The sequence below is a fragment of the Cloeon dipterum genome, chromosome 2, assembly GCF_949628265.1.
Source record: "Cloeon dipterum chromosome 2, ieCloDipt1.1, whole genome shotgun sequence".
Classification (NCBI taxonomy): Eukaryota; Metazoa; Arthropoda; class Insecta; order Ephemeroptera; family Baetidae; genus Cloeon; species Cloeon dipterum.
The window spans coordinates 22,678,150-22,694,973 of NC_088787.1; the positions used below are offsets into that span (position 1 = coordinate 22,678,150).

General features: G+C 38.9%; 2 protein-coding genes and 1 long non-coding RNA gene across 4 annotated transcripts; 1 reads left to right on the plus strand and 2 right to left on the minus strand.

Annotated features, from left to right (window-relative positions):
• Positions 1-2,637: 2,637 nt before the first annotated feature.
• Tm2 (tropomyosin 2) lies at positions 2,638-7,451 on the minus strand. Of its 2 annotated transcripts, none has more exons than XM_065481530.1 (10): positions 7,292-7,451; positions 5,634-5,796; positions 5,449-5,574; positions 5,257-5,390; positions 4,914-5,031; positions 4,785-4,855; positions 4,651-4,726; positions 4,535-4,597; positions 4,405-4,474; positions 2,638-2,946 (listed from the first exon to the last, which is right to left on the minus strand). In XM_065481530.1, exons 2-10 carry the CDS (start codon positions 5,745-5,747, stop codon positions 2,864-2,866), a joined length of 855 nt encoding a protein of 284 aa, XP_065337602.1. In that variant the 5' UTR covers positions 5,748-5,796; positions 7,292-7,451; the 3' UTR covers positions 2,638-2,863. The 2 variants fall into 2 exon arrangements, with proteins under 2 accessions (XP_065337602.1, XP_065337601.1); XM_065481529.1 differs by lacking the exon at positions 2,638-2,946 and adding an exon at positions 3,424-3,750.
• A 2,862-nt stretch (positions 7,452-10,313) lies between these two features.
• Positions 10,314-16,766, minus strand: DCP2 (decapping protein 2). The gene is made up of 5 exons (XM_065481528.1): positions 16,526-16,766; positions 14,395-14,554; positions 14,117-14,335; positions 13,412-13,801; positions 10,314-11,921 (listed from the first exon to the last, which is right to left on the minus strand). The coding sequence occupies exons 1-5, from the start codon at positions 16,600-16,602 to the stop codon at positions 11,724-11,726; spliced, it is 1,044 nt and encodes a 347-aa protein (XP_065337600.1). The 5' UTR covers positions 16,603-16,766; the 3' UTR covers positions 10,314-11,723.
• On the plus strand, positions 14,716-15,995 carry LOC135938040 (uncharacterized). The gene is made up of 2 exons (XR_010574592.1): positions 14,716-15,211; positions 15,271-15,995. It is a non-coding gene; the product is annotated as an uncharacterized LOC135938040 (long non-coding RNA).
• Positions 16,767-16,824: the final 58 nt, after the last annotated feature.

A 16,824-nucleotide genomic window follows, 5' to 3' on the forward strand; every position in this document is an offset into this window, starting at 1 on the left:
GACGTTTTTTATAATTTGTATCCTCCTAAATATGGTATCTTTCAATACTTCATAAATTTGCTCAGAGTGGTCCTAGAACCAAAATTAAAAAACTGATTTGCTCGTCTCAACAAGGCAAACAACTTTTATGTTGACCCCAAAGTCATAGGTCAAAGGTCAAGGTCATTAAAATTTATATTTTTATTTTAAACTCAAATTTGAAAATGATCGTGTTGAAAATTTTAATTTTCTTTATAGCCATTTTGTAGAGCACAAAAAAATAAGTTAGACACGTTAAAATTTCAAATGTTTTTAATATAAACTGAAAAATATGAAAACCCCTGTTTTTCGAGGTCGGTAAAAAAGATAATCGACCAAATCTAAACTTCTAATCATCCGGTATTAAAAAACTGCATACCGTTAGACTCGTCTCTACGTCCCCAAGTGCACTAAAGGGGTATGAGACCAACCAACCCCCCAACCCCCTTTTAACCCCCTCAATAACGTGAAATTTAGCATTTTTCGTCTGTTTTAACACCTTAAGCACGACGTTGGCGATTAATTGTCTTCTTCAAACCAATTTAGTTACTTAATTCATTTCAAGACGAGTCAAACGGTGCGTATTTATTGTAAATAGGACCACTAAAACCCTAGATTCGGGTGCCACAAAGTTTTTTTTTATCGAGATGGACGCAATAAAATGCTCGATATAAGCACCAAATCTCAGGTTGTGGTGGTCCTATTTACAAGAAATACGCACCGTTTGACTCGTCTTGAAATGAATTAAATAACTAAATTGGTTTGAAGAAGACAATTACTCGTCTACGCCGTGCTAAGGTGTTGAAAGTTGAAACGTTTTTTTCTTGTGATTTATTGTTATCGACATAATTTTGGTTTTAAATTATTATGAGTGGCAGAAATATTAAAGAAATCTATTCCCAAACATCCAAGGCAAAAGCAGCACCATAATTTTAAAACCAGATTTCATAATATTTGTAGGTAGAATAAAAATTATTACAAAAACCATGCATATCTTTCGGGCACGTTCGTTAAACAAGGCCGTTTATGGTCGTTATATCGCACTTTGATAAAAAATAATTTAAACCATTTTTTAAAGCTATAAAATAGGCATCTAATTTCATTGATAGCTCTTTTGTACTCCAAAACCTGTGGCGCGGAGACAGTTTTCTCCCTCCCCTGTAAAATTTAATATTTTTCAAATGCGCAATTTCACCGGGTTTACCAAGAACCTATGCGCAATTTCGCCGGGCGAACCAAAAACTCATGCGCAATTTCTCCGCTACCACGACGAAATGATAATATGGATATCTTCAGCAAATGAGATAAAGTATGTATAATGAATTTTAAAGATCAATGGTTGTCTCTTTTATTGATTTAAGCCTGCCCTGGATGGAAGGAACAAAAACTACCATGAGCGCCGTGCTTTCCAGTGTTTTTCGCGTTTCTGTTTTTTTATCCCTGTCTGAGAACCGGGAAGGGCGCGCACTGCACTAGCACGAATGCTGAAACCCGGGTCTCAATAACGCCGCGAACAGATAACATGGGCGCACCAGGCCGCACAGGGACCCAGCCCACTGAAGGGCCACTTGCCTCTGCACCGAGGACTGCATTGAAACGCTAGAACTTCATCCCGTGATGCCAAATCACGCATGCTGGAAAGGTGCAAACCAGCAAGTAACGAGTGTTATGAATTTAAAAATTTGTACCCAAATAATTAATAACAATAAAATAATTATAAATTAGAAACTCTATAATTGGACTACGTTTTTAGCGTTTTTAGTTTGTGATGCACGAAAAAACTTAAAAATATGAAAATATCTGTTAGTCTGTCTTTTAGTATAATTACGCTCTCAATATAAAAACACTATTGAAACAATTGTAGATCTGTGGATCACGCATTAGCCTCAAAATGTCAGATTTTTTCCTCTATTCCCATTGCAATACTTATAATAAACATAGCTTTTCGTTGACCCAAATAAAACTGGTGCAGTAATTAGCCAGATTATTTGTAGTTATGTCAATAATTTCCCAAGAGGCCCTTTCACTCACCAACAAAACATCCGATATTTTGAGTTGCCAAACGCTCTTGGCCGAACCAGTTGATTCATAGCCAACGCAGTGAACCAAAAATAAAATGAAAAATCTCGTGAAAAATGATCCGAGCTACCCTTTAAGAACATACAAATTTCTCTCGCTCTGTCAGTTTTCTTTATTTTTGTCCCTCTTGACGTTCTTTCCGATGCACAATTCCTCAGTAGGGGTTAGAAAAATATGATTGCTTGGCGGGGATTGCATTCATGGATTTAGAATGAGGTTGATAATCATTTCTTCTGGTAATCAATGTATTGGAAATTATGAAATCCTCCTAAAGCTCAGGCAATCTTCACTGCAAATCCTACATTCTCTGTTATGACCAATCCATTTAAAAATAGAACCGCCGACAAGCATGCGCTGAATCAACTCCTCTCCATTACTCGGTGAATTTTTATTCAAACTGCCTAGTGGGATCCTTCGTTTTCATGCACTTTTCAAACTCAACGGCGTATATTTTACATGAACAATATTTACAACTATTTCCATGCAAATCTGTGTTTTTCTCCGTCAGGTGTTTTTGTTTTGAAAAGAGTAGCACAAGAATTTTACACTCTCTCGTTCATCTTTATTAAGTACTGGGGCTGAAATAAATAGTTTAAGTTGCATCATGGCTGCAGCCCTGAACTACTTGTCCAAATCCGCAATGAATAATAAATTAAGAAATTTTTGTTCGTGGAAATGGGGCTAGAGTAGATTTTGCGTGTTCGTGTGTTTGGAAAAATAGAAGAAAGGAAAATGAGTGTGCAGCAAGTGTGTGCGTGTTTTTAAATCAGTAGCCAGCAAGCTCTGCGAAAGTGCTGTCCATTTCATCAGCCATGGACTTGTATCTGTCCTTGTTGCTTCCCAATTCATCTAGAAAGAGAAGAGAGCACAAACCATTCATTCTTTTTGTACGGATGTCTTTGTTTTGTTTAATATATTTTTATCTCTATAGGTAATAACGACCTCGTTGGATTGTGGTTAAATTTCCGTATTTTATTTTTGTTTCGTTTCGACTTGCGGTTGGATAAGCAAATTTGAGAGAAGAAAATTAGGAATGCGTGTGTGCAGAGTGTTAAAACAAACTTTTCAACTGGAAAATTATATTTCGTCGGTATTAAATATAGAATAAATAAAGAAATAAAACAGCAGCAGCGTGATTTGATGAGTGCGCTGTCAGTCGACAGAAATATTACATTTAGTAGACAACAACAGTAATTATTTTAATATTAAATATATTAATTTTTAATAGAAAGAAGAGAGATAGACAGGAAGAAAGAGGTGAGGAGGAGACAATGAGGGGGGCCCGTCATGCCCCCCGAGATTTTGTAGCAACAAAAACAGAGTGAGTTCTTTTTGTGCCGAGCTGAACGCTTTTAATTGAGAAGTATTATATTATAATGTCGTCGTGTGGCATAAATATTTTCATTCAAAAAGAGTTGTCGGTGGAGCAGCCAAAAAGAAGTGATCCTGATCAAAGGCTGTGCGCATGACTTTCGATCAATTGTATTGTATTAACAATAATAAATGTAGGACCGATTTTAAGGGAGTTGACTTATATTTGTTGAGAGATTTTGGCTCAACAACAACAAGTTTAGTAGCCAGTAAGTTCAGAGAAGGTCTGGTCGAGATCATCACAGATTGACTTGTATTTCTCCTTCTCATGGAAGAGATCGTCTGTAAATAGAGGGTTAAACACATCAATGACTATGCTGATTATTAGAGAGCAAAAAGAGTGACAGTGATAACAGAGATACGTGTACGTGCGTGTTGTTATAATTGGCAACGAAAATTGGCGTGACTTAATTCTTCCAAAGAAAACGTGTGGCGCAGCATGATGAAAGCGTGAGATACACAAATTTAATATGAGTCGTCGTACTTTTGTTTTCAATTTTCCTGCTTTTTGGCAGCAGGGTTTCTGCTTCTTAATCCTGCCCAGCAGTTAATTGCTCTTTTAGTGACTGACAAAAAGTGTGAAAATGCACGAGTATTGGTCTCCGTGGAAAGATATTAATTTATTAATGTTTAAAATTCCACTTAGAATTTTTTAAAAGCGGAAGTGGAAAGGTGTTACTGAAATTACTAAAGCACGCCAGCAGAGTTAATCCTTTAATCTTTAGAGTTTTTTTTGTGAAACAAGCATGCACCAATTTATTCGTGAGGCTTCTCCAGCCGCTAGTATAATCCTGAAATCTTTTAAAGTCTCAAAAATCCTTGGAGCTTTGCAAATCAATCTATCAAATTGAGAAGAGGAATTCGCTTGAACGCCAAGAATTGTTTGAAGCTCGAAGCGGGTCAGAGTTAAATTTGATTTGCACAAAATGACATTACCTTCCAGCCTGTCAACCTCCTTCTGCAATTTCTTGACCGACTTCTCAGCGTACTCAGCGCGAGCCTCAGCCTTGTAAATAAATTTCACCAAATTTCAGTCACAAAAAAGCCCAGTAACAATATTGCTTACCTCTTTTAGTTTCACGCTCAGGGACTTGATTTGGCGCTTGTACTCCTCAACTCGCTGGTTGGCCTGTAAAAATTCCACAGTAGTTTCGATTCTAAAGTTTTCAGTGCAAGGCTTACTTTCTCTTCAGAAACCTCAAGAGACTTCAAGCTGTTACCCACGACCTTCAACTCCTCCTCAAGCTCCATGATCTTGCTGCAAAACACAATAAAAAATCAGTTTCAAAACTGGTGTCATTCCAATAATTTCGCACCTGTCACCAGTCTTGACGCGGTCCTCAGCCACCTCAAGCTCGTCTTCAACGAAGGCCAGCTTGCGGGAAACCTTTGAGTTCGATTAGCGATTAGTCGAGAGTTTAGGTGAGTTTGGAAAGGAAGCAAACCTCGTCGGACTTGCCATCAGCGTCCTCAGCGAGCAGACGGGCCTCCTTGAGCTGGTTGGTCAATTGTTCCATCCTCTCCTCATCCTGCTGGCTTCTGTTCTCCAACACCTTGCACATACTGAAATTTTACAGCAATGAATTAAACAAATACTATCCTGTTTAGTCGAATAAATTCTAAAAAATAGAAAACCTATAGAAGTTAATTAATACCCATAAAATTTTGAAAGAAAAAAATAATTGAGCTGAGGTATAGGCACAGACCAGACCGACATGCAACAATTATGGTTTTGGTGTGACCAAAAAAATCACTTAATTGACAGCTTATTTGAATTTAATTATTTACCGGACGGCTTCATCAGCTGCCTCAGAGGCCTCCTTCAGCTTCTGCTGAGCGGTGGTGGAACGCTCCTCAGATCGCTCAAGATCCTCCTCAATCTGCTGGACTTTCCTGTTCAGGGTGGCCATCTCGCTCTCGGCCTGCAAAGGCGAATAACTCATGAAACAAGATACGCGGCCGGAAAAAGAAAATTTATACGTTTGTGAGAGTCTTCTCCTTGTCCTCGAGCTCCTTGTTGGCCATGACAAGGTCGTTCTTGAACTTGATAAGGTCATTCTCAACCTGTGTTAGCTTCTTCTTCAGGTCATTCACGTCCTCTCCAACCTGGATGTATAGTCAAATTTTAAGATAATAATTTCGAGCTCTGGAGAGTGTGCAAGAACCTTGTCAGCACGGAGGTTGGCTTCTCTGGCCTGCTGTTCACAAGTGTCGGCTTTGTCCTGTGCTGTGTCCTTCTCAAGCTTCATAGCTTGCATTTTCTTCTTGATCGCGTCCATGGCGGTGGCCTGGGGGGTTTTCGCTGCTCAGGTGAAAAATGAAACTAATCTGGAATCAAAAGAAGATATATATATCAATTGATTTTATTAGAAACGATTCCGTTAGAGTGGTATTAAAATTTTCTTGTTTGCCAATTTGGAGACATCTGAAACGTAGGCGGTCGGCTGAGAGTATTTTCAGACGGCAGAGGAAGTGAATTGATGGCCTTTCATCTATTTCAACGCCTCGCGTTTTGGCAGTAAATTTTTGTCCTGAATTATATGCACGTACGTTTCGCCCCCTTGGGCGGCTCTTGTGCAACTCCTGACGATCGCCGCCGTGTTTGAAACCGTGCCAAATGTTATGCTCATGTTTGTAAGGCCACTTTATAAACAGTTTCTTCAGAAATAGCACGCGTAACCCTGGCGCGGCTATCTCCGCCGACAACTAATCACATTCACAAAAGATATTCGGTTGTCCCCTTCGTCATTTTGTTGTATTCTCCGCGATCACTCTTGCCAAAATAAAGCAATTCGAATTACGGAGAAGCGCCTGCGAGATTCGATACGTAGGCAATACGAGTGACATTTCCGCTCCACAGGTTGCATAACAAGCTCATTGCAGGGGCGCAAGTTCTCCTTAAAACTTTGAAATAAAAAATGTGCATCGGAATGTGAAAAGTTTTAAAAGCCTTCTGCCGTGTTTTGTCTCTCGCCTCTAATTTCCTGGCTCGCGGCCAGAGTCGAGAGTTAGGACCAATTTTCGTCTGATCCATCAGCACGTAAAATAAAAAGTGTTCAATCAGGTGCACTGCTGGCGGCCTTAAAGCTGGATTTAACAACTAGTGGTTCCACGCATGTGTGGGCAGCGGTGGGAATCGTCGTCAGAACGGAGTAGAACTTGTGTCTGCGCTGATCGGCGGACAGGCGCCAAAAATAACGGTGACTAATAAAAGGGCGGACAAAAGTGGCCATCGCGGGCTTGGCGATTGCAACCCGCGGATATGTTTCTGTCTCGTTAGCAAATTACTCGTACAAATGAAGTGACGACAGTTTGTCGAACAATGTCTCGTGATATTAGCGAATTTTTAGTTTTCCCAGTCGTGGGGATTATATTTTCCTGCATCGCAATGTCCGTCACTTTTTGTCATAAAATGTTGCAGTCTTTGCGAACTCGATATATCTATGCACTTTGATGAATTGGAAGGTGGTGAGCGCCGAGAAAAAGGCGAGAAAACGCGAGCGAGGGGAAATAGATCGAGTTGCTGTCCGGCCTAAAAATAAAGCGACCCATATTAACGGGGCTGCGACGGCGCCCTGTTGGCTCGCGCACCTTCTTTGGTATGTCCACTCACTGCACAGAGACACTTTCTACACGCTTCCGGCCGCGAATTGCTGCGGAATTCGGACAAAAGCGAAACACTCTGTCGGCGCAGGAAGTGTAGGCAGAAAAGCGGCCACGGGCGGTGCAAAAAACGGACCAAAAATCCAGCGAGTGTCCCGAGCGGCGGCGGACGGCGGAGCGGCTGCGGCCAACTGCGAAAGGGTCAAGTCAGGGCGTGTACCTGCGGAAAGGGCGGACCTGGAGTGCTTTCAGACTTGAAGAAGCTGCTCTCCTTCTTCGTGGCCTGTCTCACACTAGGAACTCGGCGGCCTGCTGGTGGCGCGGCAGGCACCCCCTCCCTCCCGATCCGCGATCGAGGAGCCAAAAATGGATAGAGACCCCTCTCGCTCTACCTGCGAAGAGCTGTGCGCGCGGCCGCGCTTCACGTGCGATCCTCTCTGCTATGCTATGCTCTGCGCTCGCTCTCCCGCTGACCATTGTTCCCTCGCGCTGCAAAACGTGGGTGTATCAAATGGAATTTCCGCGAACACGACACTGCAGCCGTCTGGACAGTCAAAAAATACTTGCGTGCCTCTACGTTCCTTGACGAAATTTCTTTCATTTATTTCAAATATGTCAGTTTATATACAGTATATCATTTTTTAATGAAATGTCATGAGTAATGAAACGTGTACAGCAAACAAGAAGTATGTGGAGATCAATGCTCACTGTTTTTTTTTGCTTTAGCGGCTCGAGATTGGGTCATATTGTTCTTATTTAAGTCTAAGAAATGGTAGAAGTTAAAGGGGTTCATCACAGAAATTGTTACTAAAAATATTTAATTTTAGTTCAGACCAAGGGGAAAAATTCCTGCACATTTTTTTTAAATTTTCCTGTAGGGGCAGGTTTACTATTTTTAAAACAGTTGCGATGTTAATGATTGAATGACAAAATTTTTCCTCCAGATTTTTTTGTATCAAAACCCTCTCTGCAACATTAACATTTTTTACATGCTTGTATTACATATATAATATTTTCCATTTTTTTCTGAGTCCTCGATCGTTTTACATAAACACGAAACTGTCTGCATAAGCCGATATTTTAATATTATTAGTTTACCAGTACCAAATAATGCTTATTTCTTGTGTATCCCGTTATGTCTCTGGGATTTTATTTGCCTTTTGCTGTTTCCTATTCATCAGGAAAGTTCCACTCGCAGCAGCACATTAATAAAATTGAGTATATTATTGAGTCAAACCAAACAGCCTCAAGGTAATTTATGGGGCACAGTTGCCCTGCTGATCCGTAATAAACCAAATTTGAATCTAATTTATTATTTTGATCCCACGGGTGTACGATATTAAAAATATATTCTTGACGCTAAATATTTTTGCAAACTTTAGGCTTAGGTTCCGTTTGAAAATGTAAATATTTCAAATAATGGAAGATTTAAGGAAATTAAATTAAACTTCAAATTTTTATAAAGCAATAATGGACAATTATGACGGGAAAATGAAGAGATATAATTACCGAAATTTTGGAAAAAAATATAAATTTGTAATTTCAAATAATGGTCTCAAAGTCTAATGTGAAAGGTTTGATAAACAAATATGCGAAACATGACAGTAAGAAGATCAGATAAGAGATTCACTTCGGTTTCCTTGTTCTTGCACTTTTGAAATAAAAATACAAAATACGTTTCTCCAGTATTTTCAAATAAATGAACAGCAGAGCCAGAGTAGAGCCTACTCAACACCAGTTTTCCGATTTTTCTCACATTCACCATTTACAGAAATATTTAAAAACGGATAATGACAGTGTCGTCAAGTCATCTTTATTGTATATCACTTCAAAATACACGTGTGACATATTTGCTTAATTACGAATTAACTTCCTTCTTTATTTTTCCATTTTCAAGCAAGTATTTCCCCCTTACTTTCCACATTTCCCCCTTCAATTCTTTTGAAGAAATATGATCCTCCTGGATATTTTATTTTTAAGTTGGAAATACCTATACTTTATCTTTTTAAGTTTGGTAACAATCAAAACCCCGGGAATTTTTGCAACGTTCGTTATTCAAAGCTATAATTTTAATTTTGCTCTAGCGCGTAGGAATATGTATCCCTCCCGAAATTTGAATAAGGAAGCGGGAGAAAATATCGTCACACGAACTTTTTCGTGTGTCAAGTGAAGTGTCCGTTTAGCCCGAAGCGGCTGCGCTCGTGAAAATTCCGAGCGCACGCAACAAAATTTCGGCCAAACGGCGCAGTTCTAAAAATATAAAGCGTACTTGATTGGGATGCTCTGGCCGAATAAAATAAATAAACGCTGCAGCATTTCGTTGCGAGCAGAGTGAGATGGCAGAGAAGAGAACAAGCCAGTCAGTGGCTTCTTCGTCCGCGAGGGTACACGCGGCCACGGCACTTCTTGGCACCGCGCTCTCATCTGCACGAAAGAAAGAGGCAACCGCGAGAAATAACTCGGCGCACACGTCATGAGGCCGAACCAACAACTAATACGAAACTCCACAAAAGACCACGCTTATGTCCAAAAATCCAAAAGCTCATTTGATACTGGTTGGAAATGTATTTTATGTTTGCATGCGTTCTTACTTTTGTTTTCCGTGGATGGCATATTTTAAATCACTTTTCGTTGTCATATGTATTATGTGGCAGGATAAAATTTCTTTGACAATTTTATTTGGAGTTTGATATTTCAGCAAGCTGATTTATCGGGGGATCGAATCAAAATTATTTCGGTGTCATTTCTACGTGTTTCCCTTCCTCTTTAACACTTCAAATAATAATCTGTCATTATTTGACAAATAGTTTTTGGATATCAGGCTCAAATGTGAAAATAGCACTGGTTATTATACTCGGTGGTAGTGATTTTTTATTTTGATTTACGGCCATAAATGTTTTAGGTTGAGAACGAGTTTTTTAACATTTGAACAATAAAATATACTAAGCTTTTCTCCCTTCTTAATGACAAGTTAATAATTTAAAGTGTGCTTTCAACCATATTTTTAATGTAAGATAATATTTATAAAAATAGAAAGGAAAAACATTAAAATCTAGCAATAATTATCATGTCACGTCTAAAATTAGAGCAACGCCTGAGAACGATGTTCCTTCACAGCGGGGAAAATCTTGTTGATGTTTCGATGTTTGCCTTTTTTGCAGTGCAGAATGCGCTCTCTTTTGTTTCTGGTGCTCCTAGCAGAAAAGGTCTAGACCGTTTTGAAATAAAACGCTGATTGCGAGTTTAATCTTGAGATTGCCAATTTTTATTTGAAAGATAATTTTGGGATCCGATTATACCAATTTATTTTGCACGTCGGTAAACATGATTTTAGATCCATTTTTCCGATCACTTTCACAAAGTTTCTAATCGCAAAACATACTTCATCATCTTGTTTTATTACTTCGCCACTTCCCCATTGAAGTGAAAAAAGGCCGTGAGAATTCCTCAGTCTGAGACGGAATTCCCTTTGCCCCTTTCAGCAGCTCGTAGCCCCCGCGTTCGTTAGCTTTCAAATTCGACAAATAATAACGTCTGCATAATTTTAGACAACACATATTGGAATGTGTGTGGGGGTGGCGGGCGGGGAACCGGTGCCGAACGAGGGAACTGACCAAACTGCCAACAAAATCACAAATGCAGAGAGCCCTTGTGCTTTCTGATTGTTCCCAGGTGAACATGGAATCGATGTGTATACGTTTTCATAGCGGCTGCAAGAGGGAAAAAACCGATCTTGCGCCGTCTGCGGAAGTTATTAGAAATTAACCATTAAAAGCACAAAACAAATTTAAATGTAACCAGCCGTCATTCAAAATGAGGCGTCTGAGTCCTCAGTGTAAAATAATACATTTTTTTAAATTTACTCTTTGCGGCGGGCGTTGTAACTGAATGGCTGACGTTGAATTATTATTATCGAGGTTGCGTCGACAACTGGCTCTCTCTCCAAACAAGAAACCGTTCTGAACGAAAAGAAAAAATATTTACGGCCGCGTCACGGACGTCTGGCAACCCCGATTCGCTGCGAATTCATTCCTGGTCGACGAAAAACACAAACTTCTCCAGTTAGGAACTAAAGGCTGCTTGATTGAGATGAACTTTTAGACGCGACTTTGATTTTTCTGTTTCATTGCCGGCTAATTTCCTTCGTAATCAAGCGCCCTTTGCTAGGAGTCACTTGCTTTGGCTATGCAAGTACTTCTCATTAGAAAATAAAATATTTTGTAGACGAACTGACCAATTTGCCAATCATCGACACATTGCCAATCATTAGGAACGATGCAATAATTGTCTTTTCGTCAAACTCAGGCAAGAATCCACTTGGGTTGCGTGAGCCGTGCCAAAATCAAATGATTTCATTTCTTTTGAAATCGAACCTTGTCAAATAATCTTAAGAACCGACAACTTCAGTTCAGAACAGGACTTAGTGTGCATTTAAGTGGTGGTATTCAGATGTTTGATTGCTTTTGGATTCCTTAAAACTTACTATGCATGCTTCAGCGCAACTTGAGTCTGATGAGATTGTGCCATGGCACAGAGATAAGTAGCACGTACTTAAGACATACATACAATGAAAAATATAAAAATCTTGTAACAACTTGATATATCACTGACCAATGGCTCAGACCGTGCTGCACGAAACTAGTTTTGGTCGTCTAGCTCGCCAACTGCTTCAGCAGGGCGGTGTGATCGAAGTGGAAGTTGGTCCACGACGGCGCAGTGATGATGGCCACCCCGTCCTGATCGAATCTCAGGCCGCATTTCTGCAAGTGGCCGTTACTCGCCACCGGCATCGGTGATACCCGCTTTCCTGCCACCTTTCTTGAAGCTTTTGTCTGCTGCTGGTTTTCAACCTAGGATATTAGGAAAAAAATCATAAGCTGATGCTTTCCTCAAGACAATGTGTGATTAAAAAAGCAAAACCACTTAAATGTTTTAATTGACGACACAATCTGGCAATTAAAAAAAGGAACGATCAAATCCAGGCGGATAAAAAACGAGAGGTTAACTAATTTTAACTTATCACTGACATTTTCAGGTTTTCATAATAATTAGCCTAGCAAGTTTTAATAATTGGGTAATTGGCTTACTGGAAGAAATTAGTAATCTTAACGCTAAAAGCTAATATTTAGACATCTTATAATTTTACCGGAATTTTAAAATTCCCGCCTTACTAGAAATTACTTGTCTAAAAAAGCTACATCAAAGAATTTTGTAGCCAATCAAGGCTTTTTTAATCTGGGTCAACCGTCAGAGGCAAAATTGACGGTCAATCAGATAAAATTATAGTAAAGCTTAAAGCGGGCCTTGAGATAAGTTTTGATTGAATTGCAATCCCATACTTTTCTTGGCTTTCTGAAAAATACATAACCATAAATTTTACCTTTTTATTGTTTTTCACAATAATTTTCAACTCCTCAAAATGTTCTAGCAATTACGATATTTTTAGCATTAAAATATGTATAAAAATTTCTATACTGTGAATTGAGAGTTGGAAATTTTAAATATCTACACCAGTTACTAGAACTGTTAGGGAAATTACAAAGTTTTTAAAAAAAAATGATGTCAACAATCTTTGTCTCAGATAGCCATTATTTTATCCATTCAGAAATGCGAAAAGTGTGTAGGCTAATAAAATTGAAAATTCATGATAATTAATTTAATTATATACTTTTTTTGCTAAATTCTTCACATAAATTTTAATTTACTCAGTATTTAAAATTAGCTAACAATTTATTTTAAATTCTAATAAGTACAGGAAAATGTCTTATGCCTAACTTAAAACTAAGTTTAATTTGTCGGAATGATTGGAGATGGCCATCTTTCGGGTGGAGAAAAAGTAAAAAAATTATGAAGGTCAAGAAACAATTTCAGAACAAGACGAAAATTACAGAAAATCTACTTAACTAGTCGGGAAGGACACTTAAATAACAACAATCGCAAATGTTCAATTTTCCCTTGCATATTGTGGTATGTTTCTTGCACAGTAAAATAGCAAATAAACGTAGAGAACCATCTTTGTGAGAAAATGCGGCCCTAATGCTTGGGTCAGGCTGGTCTTGTTGAAGTTAAGAAGAATCTTGTACCAAATGATTAAAAAGTGAAGCTAAAATAGTTTATTGAGTTGTTGGTACGAGAAATTGGAATTTTATGTTAAAATTCTAGCTCATGCTCACTTTGGAAAATAGGCAATCAAATCATAGAATATTATTAAGTACCAGATATTAATCTAATTGTTGCAGCAATGATAAAGACTTCCACATTGCTTCAATAGCGTGCACAACTTTTAAAGGATCGAGAAGAGCGGTCAAAGGAGCAAATTGAAAAAGTGGATCAGTCTCACCTGCTGATTCTTCTTGACCCTCTTGTCCTGATCCCCAACAGCGGCGGTTTTTTGCTTCTTCTCAACAGCCACTGGGGTTTGCTTCCGGTGATTCTTTTTATTTTCAATCCAATTCCTAATGCGTCGGATGAATGGGATAATCATGAAGAAGCTGTTGGTACCAAGACCAAGCGCGTCCTTGGACGTCGTGTCCTTCTTTGTGCAAGGCAACTGGTCCACAGGGAACCACTGGATGGACTTGATTTCACAGCGGGTTGATGGCTTAAATGAAGTGTCGCTAGGCACTCCTGAGATGATGTACAGTCTGATCAGCTGGTCGTTGTGGACGTGCTCAAGGAAGTCGTTCTCTCTAAGATAGGGACTGATGTCAAAGCTGGTCTCTTCCAACACCTGTTTACAGAGGCCTTTTTTAAAAATTCCGATACTTTTCAAAAAATAATAATGATCTAAAAAGCGGGGAGACGTTTTCTCAATTATACTTCATTAGAAAGATCACTGATTTCACCTTAATTGGCAAAAAAACGCGACCTAATTCAACTAAAAATTGGAAAAATTCATGGTCGGTTCCAACATCTGTACAAAATTGTGGTAATTTTAGTGAGCAAATAAATAGTCAATGTAGAATCAAAAGAAACCTTTGTATATCTCACAGGCTGTCTAATCATATCAGCTGGTGAGGTTACATTAATTTTATTGTTGCTATACCTCTCTGATGGCGCAACGAGACCACTCTTCGCCTTCATTCACTTTGCCCTTCGGAAAGCCCCAGGAGCACTTGGAATAGTATCCTTGAACCAGAAGAACGTGTGTCATATTTTCGTTGAGGATGATTGCTCCAAACGTGGGGACAGACATTTTGTACGCTCTCCATGCCTCATACATTTTCTCGGCACTGCTGCTGTACCTGTTCAGGTGTGGAATGTGCTGCGAAGAGAGAATGCCTCGCGTCAGATTCATGCAGAAACGAGCGTGTTAAAACATACCTTTAACATGCAAGCGTGGAATTCCTTGATAGAACATTTCCGCAGACTGCTATTGTTTTTGCAGTAGAAGTCAAGGTAGTACCAATGGGCGAGCTCAATTTGAAAACAGATTCTGATTTCGTTGGATCTCTCCTCTTCAGGCACATTGATAATGAAGCGGCTGAAAATACAAAGAAAGTTAGAGATGTGGATAATAAAAATTTTAACTACGCATCATTGGAAATTCGAGAAAACTACATTAATTTTGTGTTAAATTAATAATCTGATGCCAAATTAATCTGGATTGATTAATAAAACTCGCCATTCTTACCCAGCGAGCAAAGTTTGTTCAAATAATATTTTGACATTAAAAGAACATTCCTTTTGTGTGGAAGTAATGTTATGTTCATTTAATATCAGGTTAAAACATTATCTCTATGTTCTATGTTCGATGAATATTCATTTATATTCTAGGAACATGAACATAAATAGAATGTAGCTGAATATTCCGTTAAGATATTAAATCAACTAAAAAATTAAAAAATGGTTTTATGTTCTTTGAATGTTCAGGGAACATTCATAGAACATTAATTACGCGCATGCGTTAATTTAAAAACTGGTCTCAAAACATGCGCCATTTTAATTATTGCTCAAAAACAAAAACAAAGCCGATTAGGCTGCTGCTGCGAATTTGCAGCACTCAATCAGCTTCGCGCGCGTCCCCTGCGTGTCGCTCTTGCCGACTTAATTGAAATATCGCCGAATTCACGAGGTCTTTTGCAAGATTAAAGTGTGAAATTGTCTCAACATCGTTGATTAGGTTCGTTGGAAATATAATGTAAGTATAAATCACCAAAGTTAATGCAGAATTAGACTAAATGGTACGAATTCACACAGATAATTCCGGCGTGTCATGATGTGATCCAGAGTGATCCTCTCCCGTCCCTAATTCACGCGCGTGGCCCACGTACATACACACATATCAGGTGATGGCAAAAAGGGATCCAATCCGCAGGCAATGGACAGCGTGCCAAGATTATTACACAAGCTGCGCGCCTTTGGACTCTGGAAAGTTGGGAAGCAATGCAGTTGCCTCTGATGTATTTCATCTCCAGTGGATTCATTGTGCAACCGCATTTTATTAAAAATAAATATACTGCTCGATGCATCAGTTGGGTAAGCCCTTAGTGTTCAGAGCAATCAACAGATGGCGCCACAACCTACTTATACTATACTTCCGATCTTATAAATTAAGGAACTGTCACTGCGATTTCAAACTCGATCCTGCTGCTGTGCATTCTTCACTTAATATATGTCCTCTTTTGACGTGGTAAAATTCAAAATCGGTTAAGCCAATCGCCGTAGAATCATGAAAAACCTTTGAAATAAATTAAAATCTTTTCTAACGTTTCTACGGTGAAATGGCTTGACTAATTTTTGTTTTTAGCAGTCTAAATGAGATATTCAAGACGCAGATTGCACAGCAGCTGGATTGCGTCTGAAATCGCAGTGGAAGTGCCTTAAAATCGAAAATATAGATAAGTATATGGTGGCGCCATCTGTTGGCGGCTTGAACACTAAGGGTTTACCTAACTCGTGTATTGAAACAGTTATAGAAATAATGTTCCACGTGTGTCATTTATGCTTCATAACATTCATCGGCCATCAAACGAATATTATCTAAACATTCATTGAATATTAAAAGAGCTTCAAGGAATATTCTCGGAACATTCACAGAACATAAAACAAACTTAAAGTAATATTCAATCGGAATGTTCCCTAACGTTTAAAAAGCGTCACATTTTCGTGTGTCAGTAACATTCCGCTTGAATGTTCCCCAAACATCAGTGGAATGTTCTAGAACATTAAACGAACACAATTTGCTCGCTGGGTAATATTATGGAATACACAATACAGTACATCACACCAGCAGGAGATAATGATTTGTTGCTCAACAGTTATAACACAAATCTCTGAATTTTGCTAATTTTGCTAGCAGTCTATTGCCAAAAGAAACTCTTGCGCAAAGAAAATAACCTGACCAACGTCTGCTAAAAATGGAATCACTCAGGGCATTGCAGGATAACAAACCTGGGATGATTGTTAAAGTGCCAAAGTCAACAATTTGCTAACTGGGTTTATGAATTCGTACCTTGCTAAATCATCTAGGATGTCTGACGACACCAAATTTTTCTGGTATTCCATTATTGGTGGATGAATAGCAGCCATGAAACGATTGAGCAATTTTTCAACCTTCAATAAAACGTTTCTCGTCTCTTTTCGCTCGACGAGCGCCTGAGAGTCTGCAGGGACAGTTCCTCTTCCTCTTCCGCAGAGCAACCAAAACAGAAAACAATTGGACTGGATGACGCAGAAACGTAGTAGAATTTTCGACGCGAGCGCCACTGTCGTAGTGGTGTCTAAATCTGAATCAATTTATATTTTCATGGA

What these genes read in the sequence shown, in the direction of transcription:
- Tm2 (XM_065481530.1), bottom strand. Translation starts at nt 5,747, where the DNA reads ATGGACGCGATCAAGAAGAAAATGCAAGCTATGAAGCTTGAGAAGGAC. An exon ending in CTGATGGCAAGTCCGACGAG is followed by an intron (nt 4,856 to 4,913) that starts GTTTGCTTCCTT and finishes TCGAACTCAAAG; the next exon opens with GTTTCCCGCAAGCTGGCCTT. An exon ending in CGCGTCAAGACTGGTGACAG is followed by an intron (nt 4,727 to 4,784) that starts GTGCGAAATTAT and finishes TGTGTTTTGCAG; the next exon opens with CAAGATCATGGAGCTTGAGG.
- DCP2 (XM_065481528.1), bottom strand. Translation starts at nt 16,602, where the DNA reads ATGGCTGCTATTCATCCACCAATAATGGAATACCAGAAAAATTTGGTG. An exon ending in TCCACGCTTGCATGTTAAAG is followed by an intron (nt 14,336 to 14,394) that starts GTATGTTTTAAC and finishes CTCTCTTCGCAG; the next exon opens with CACATTCCACACCTGAACAG. An exon ending in GGGTCAAGAAGAATCAGCAG is followed by an intron (nt 11,922 to 13,411) that starts GTGAGACTGATC and finishes CTAATATCCTAG; the next exon opens with GTTGAAAACCAGCAGCAGAC.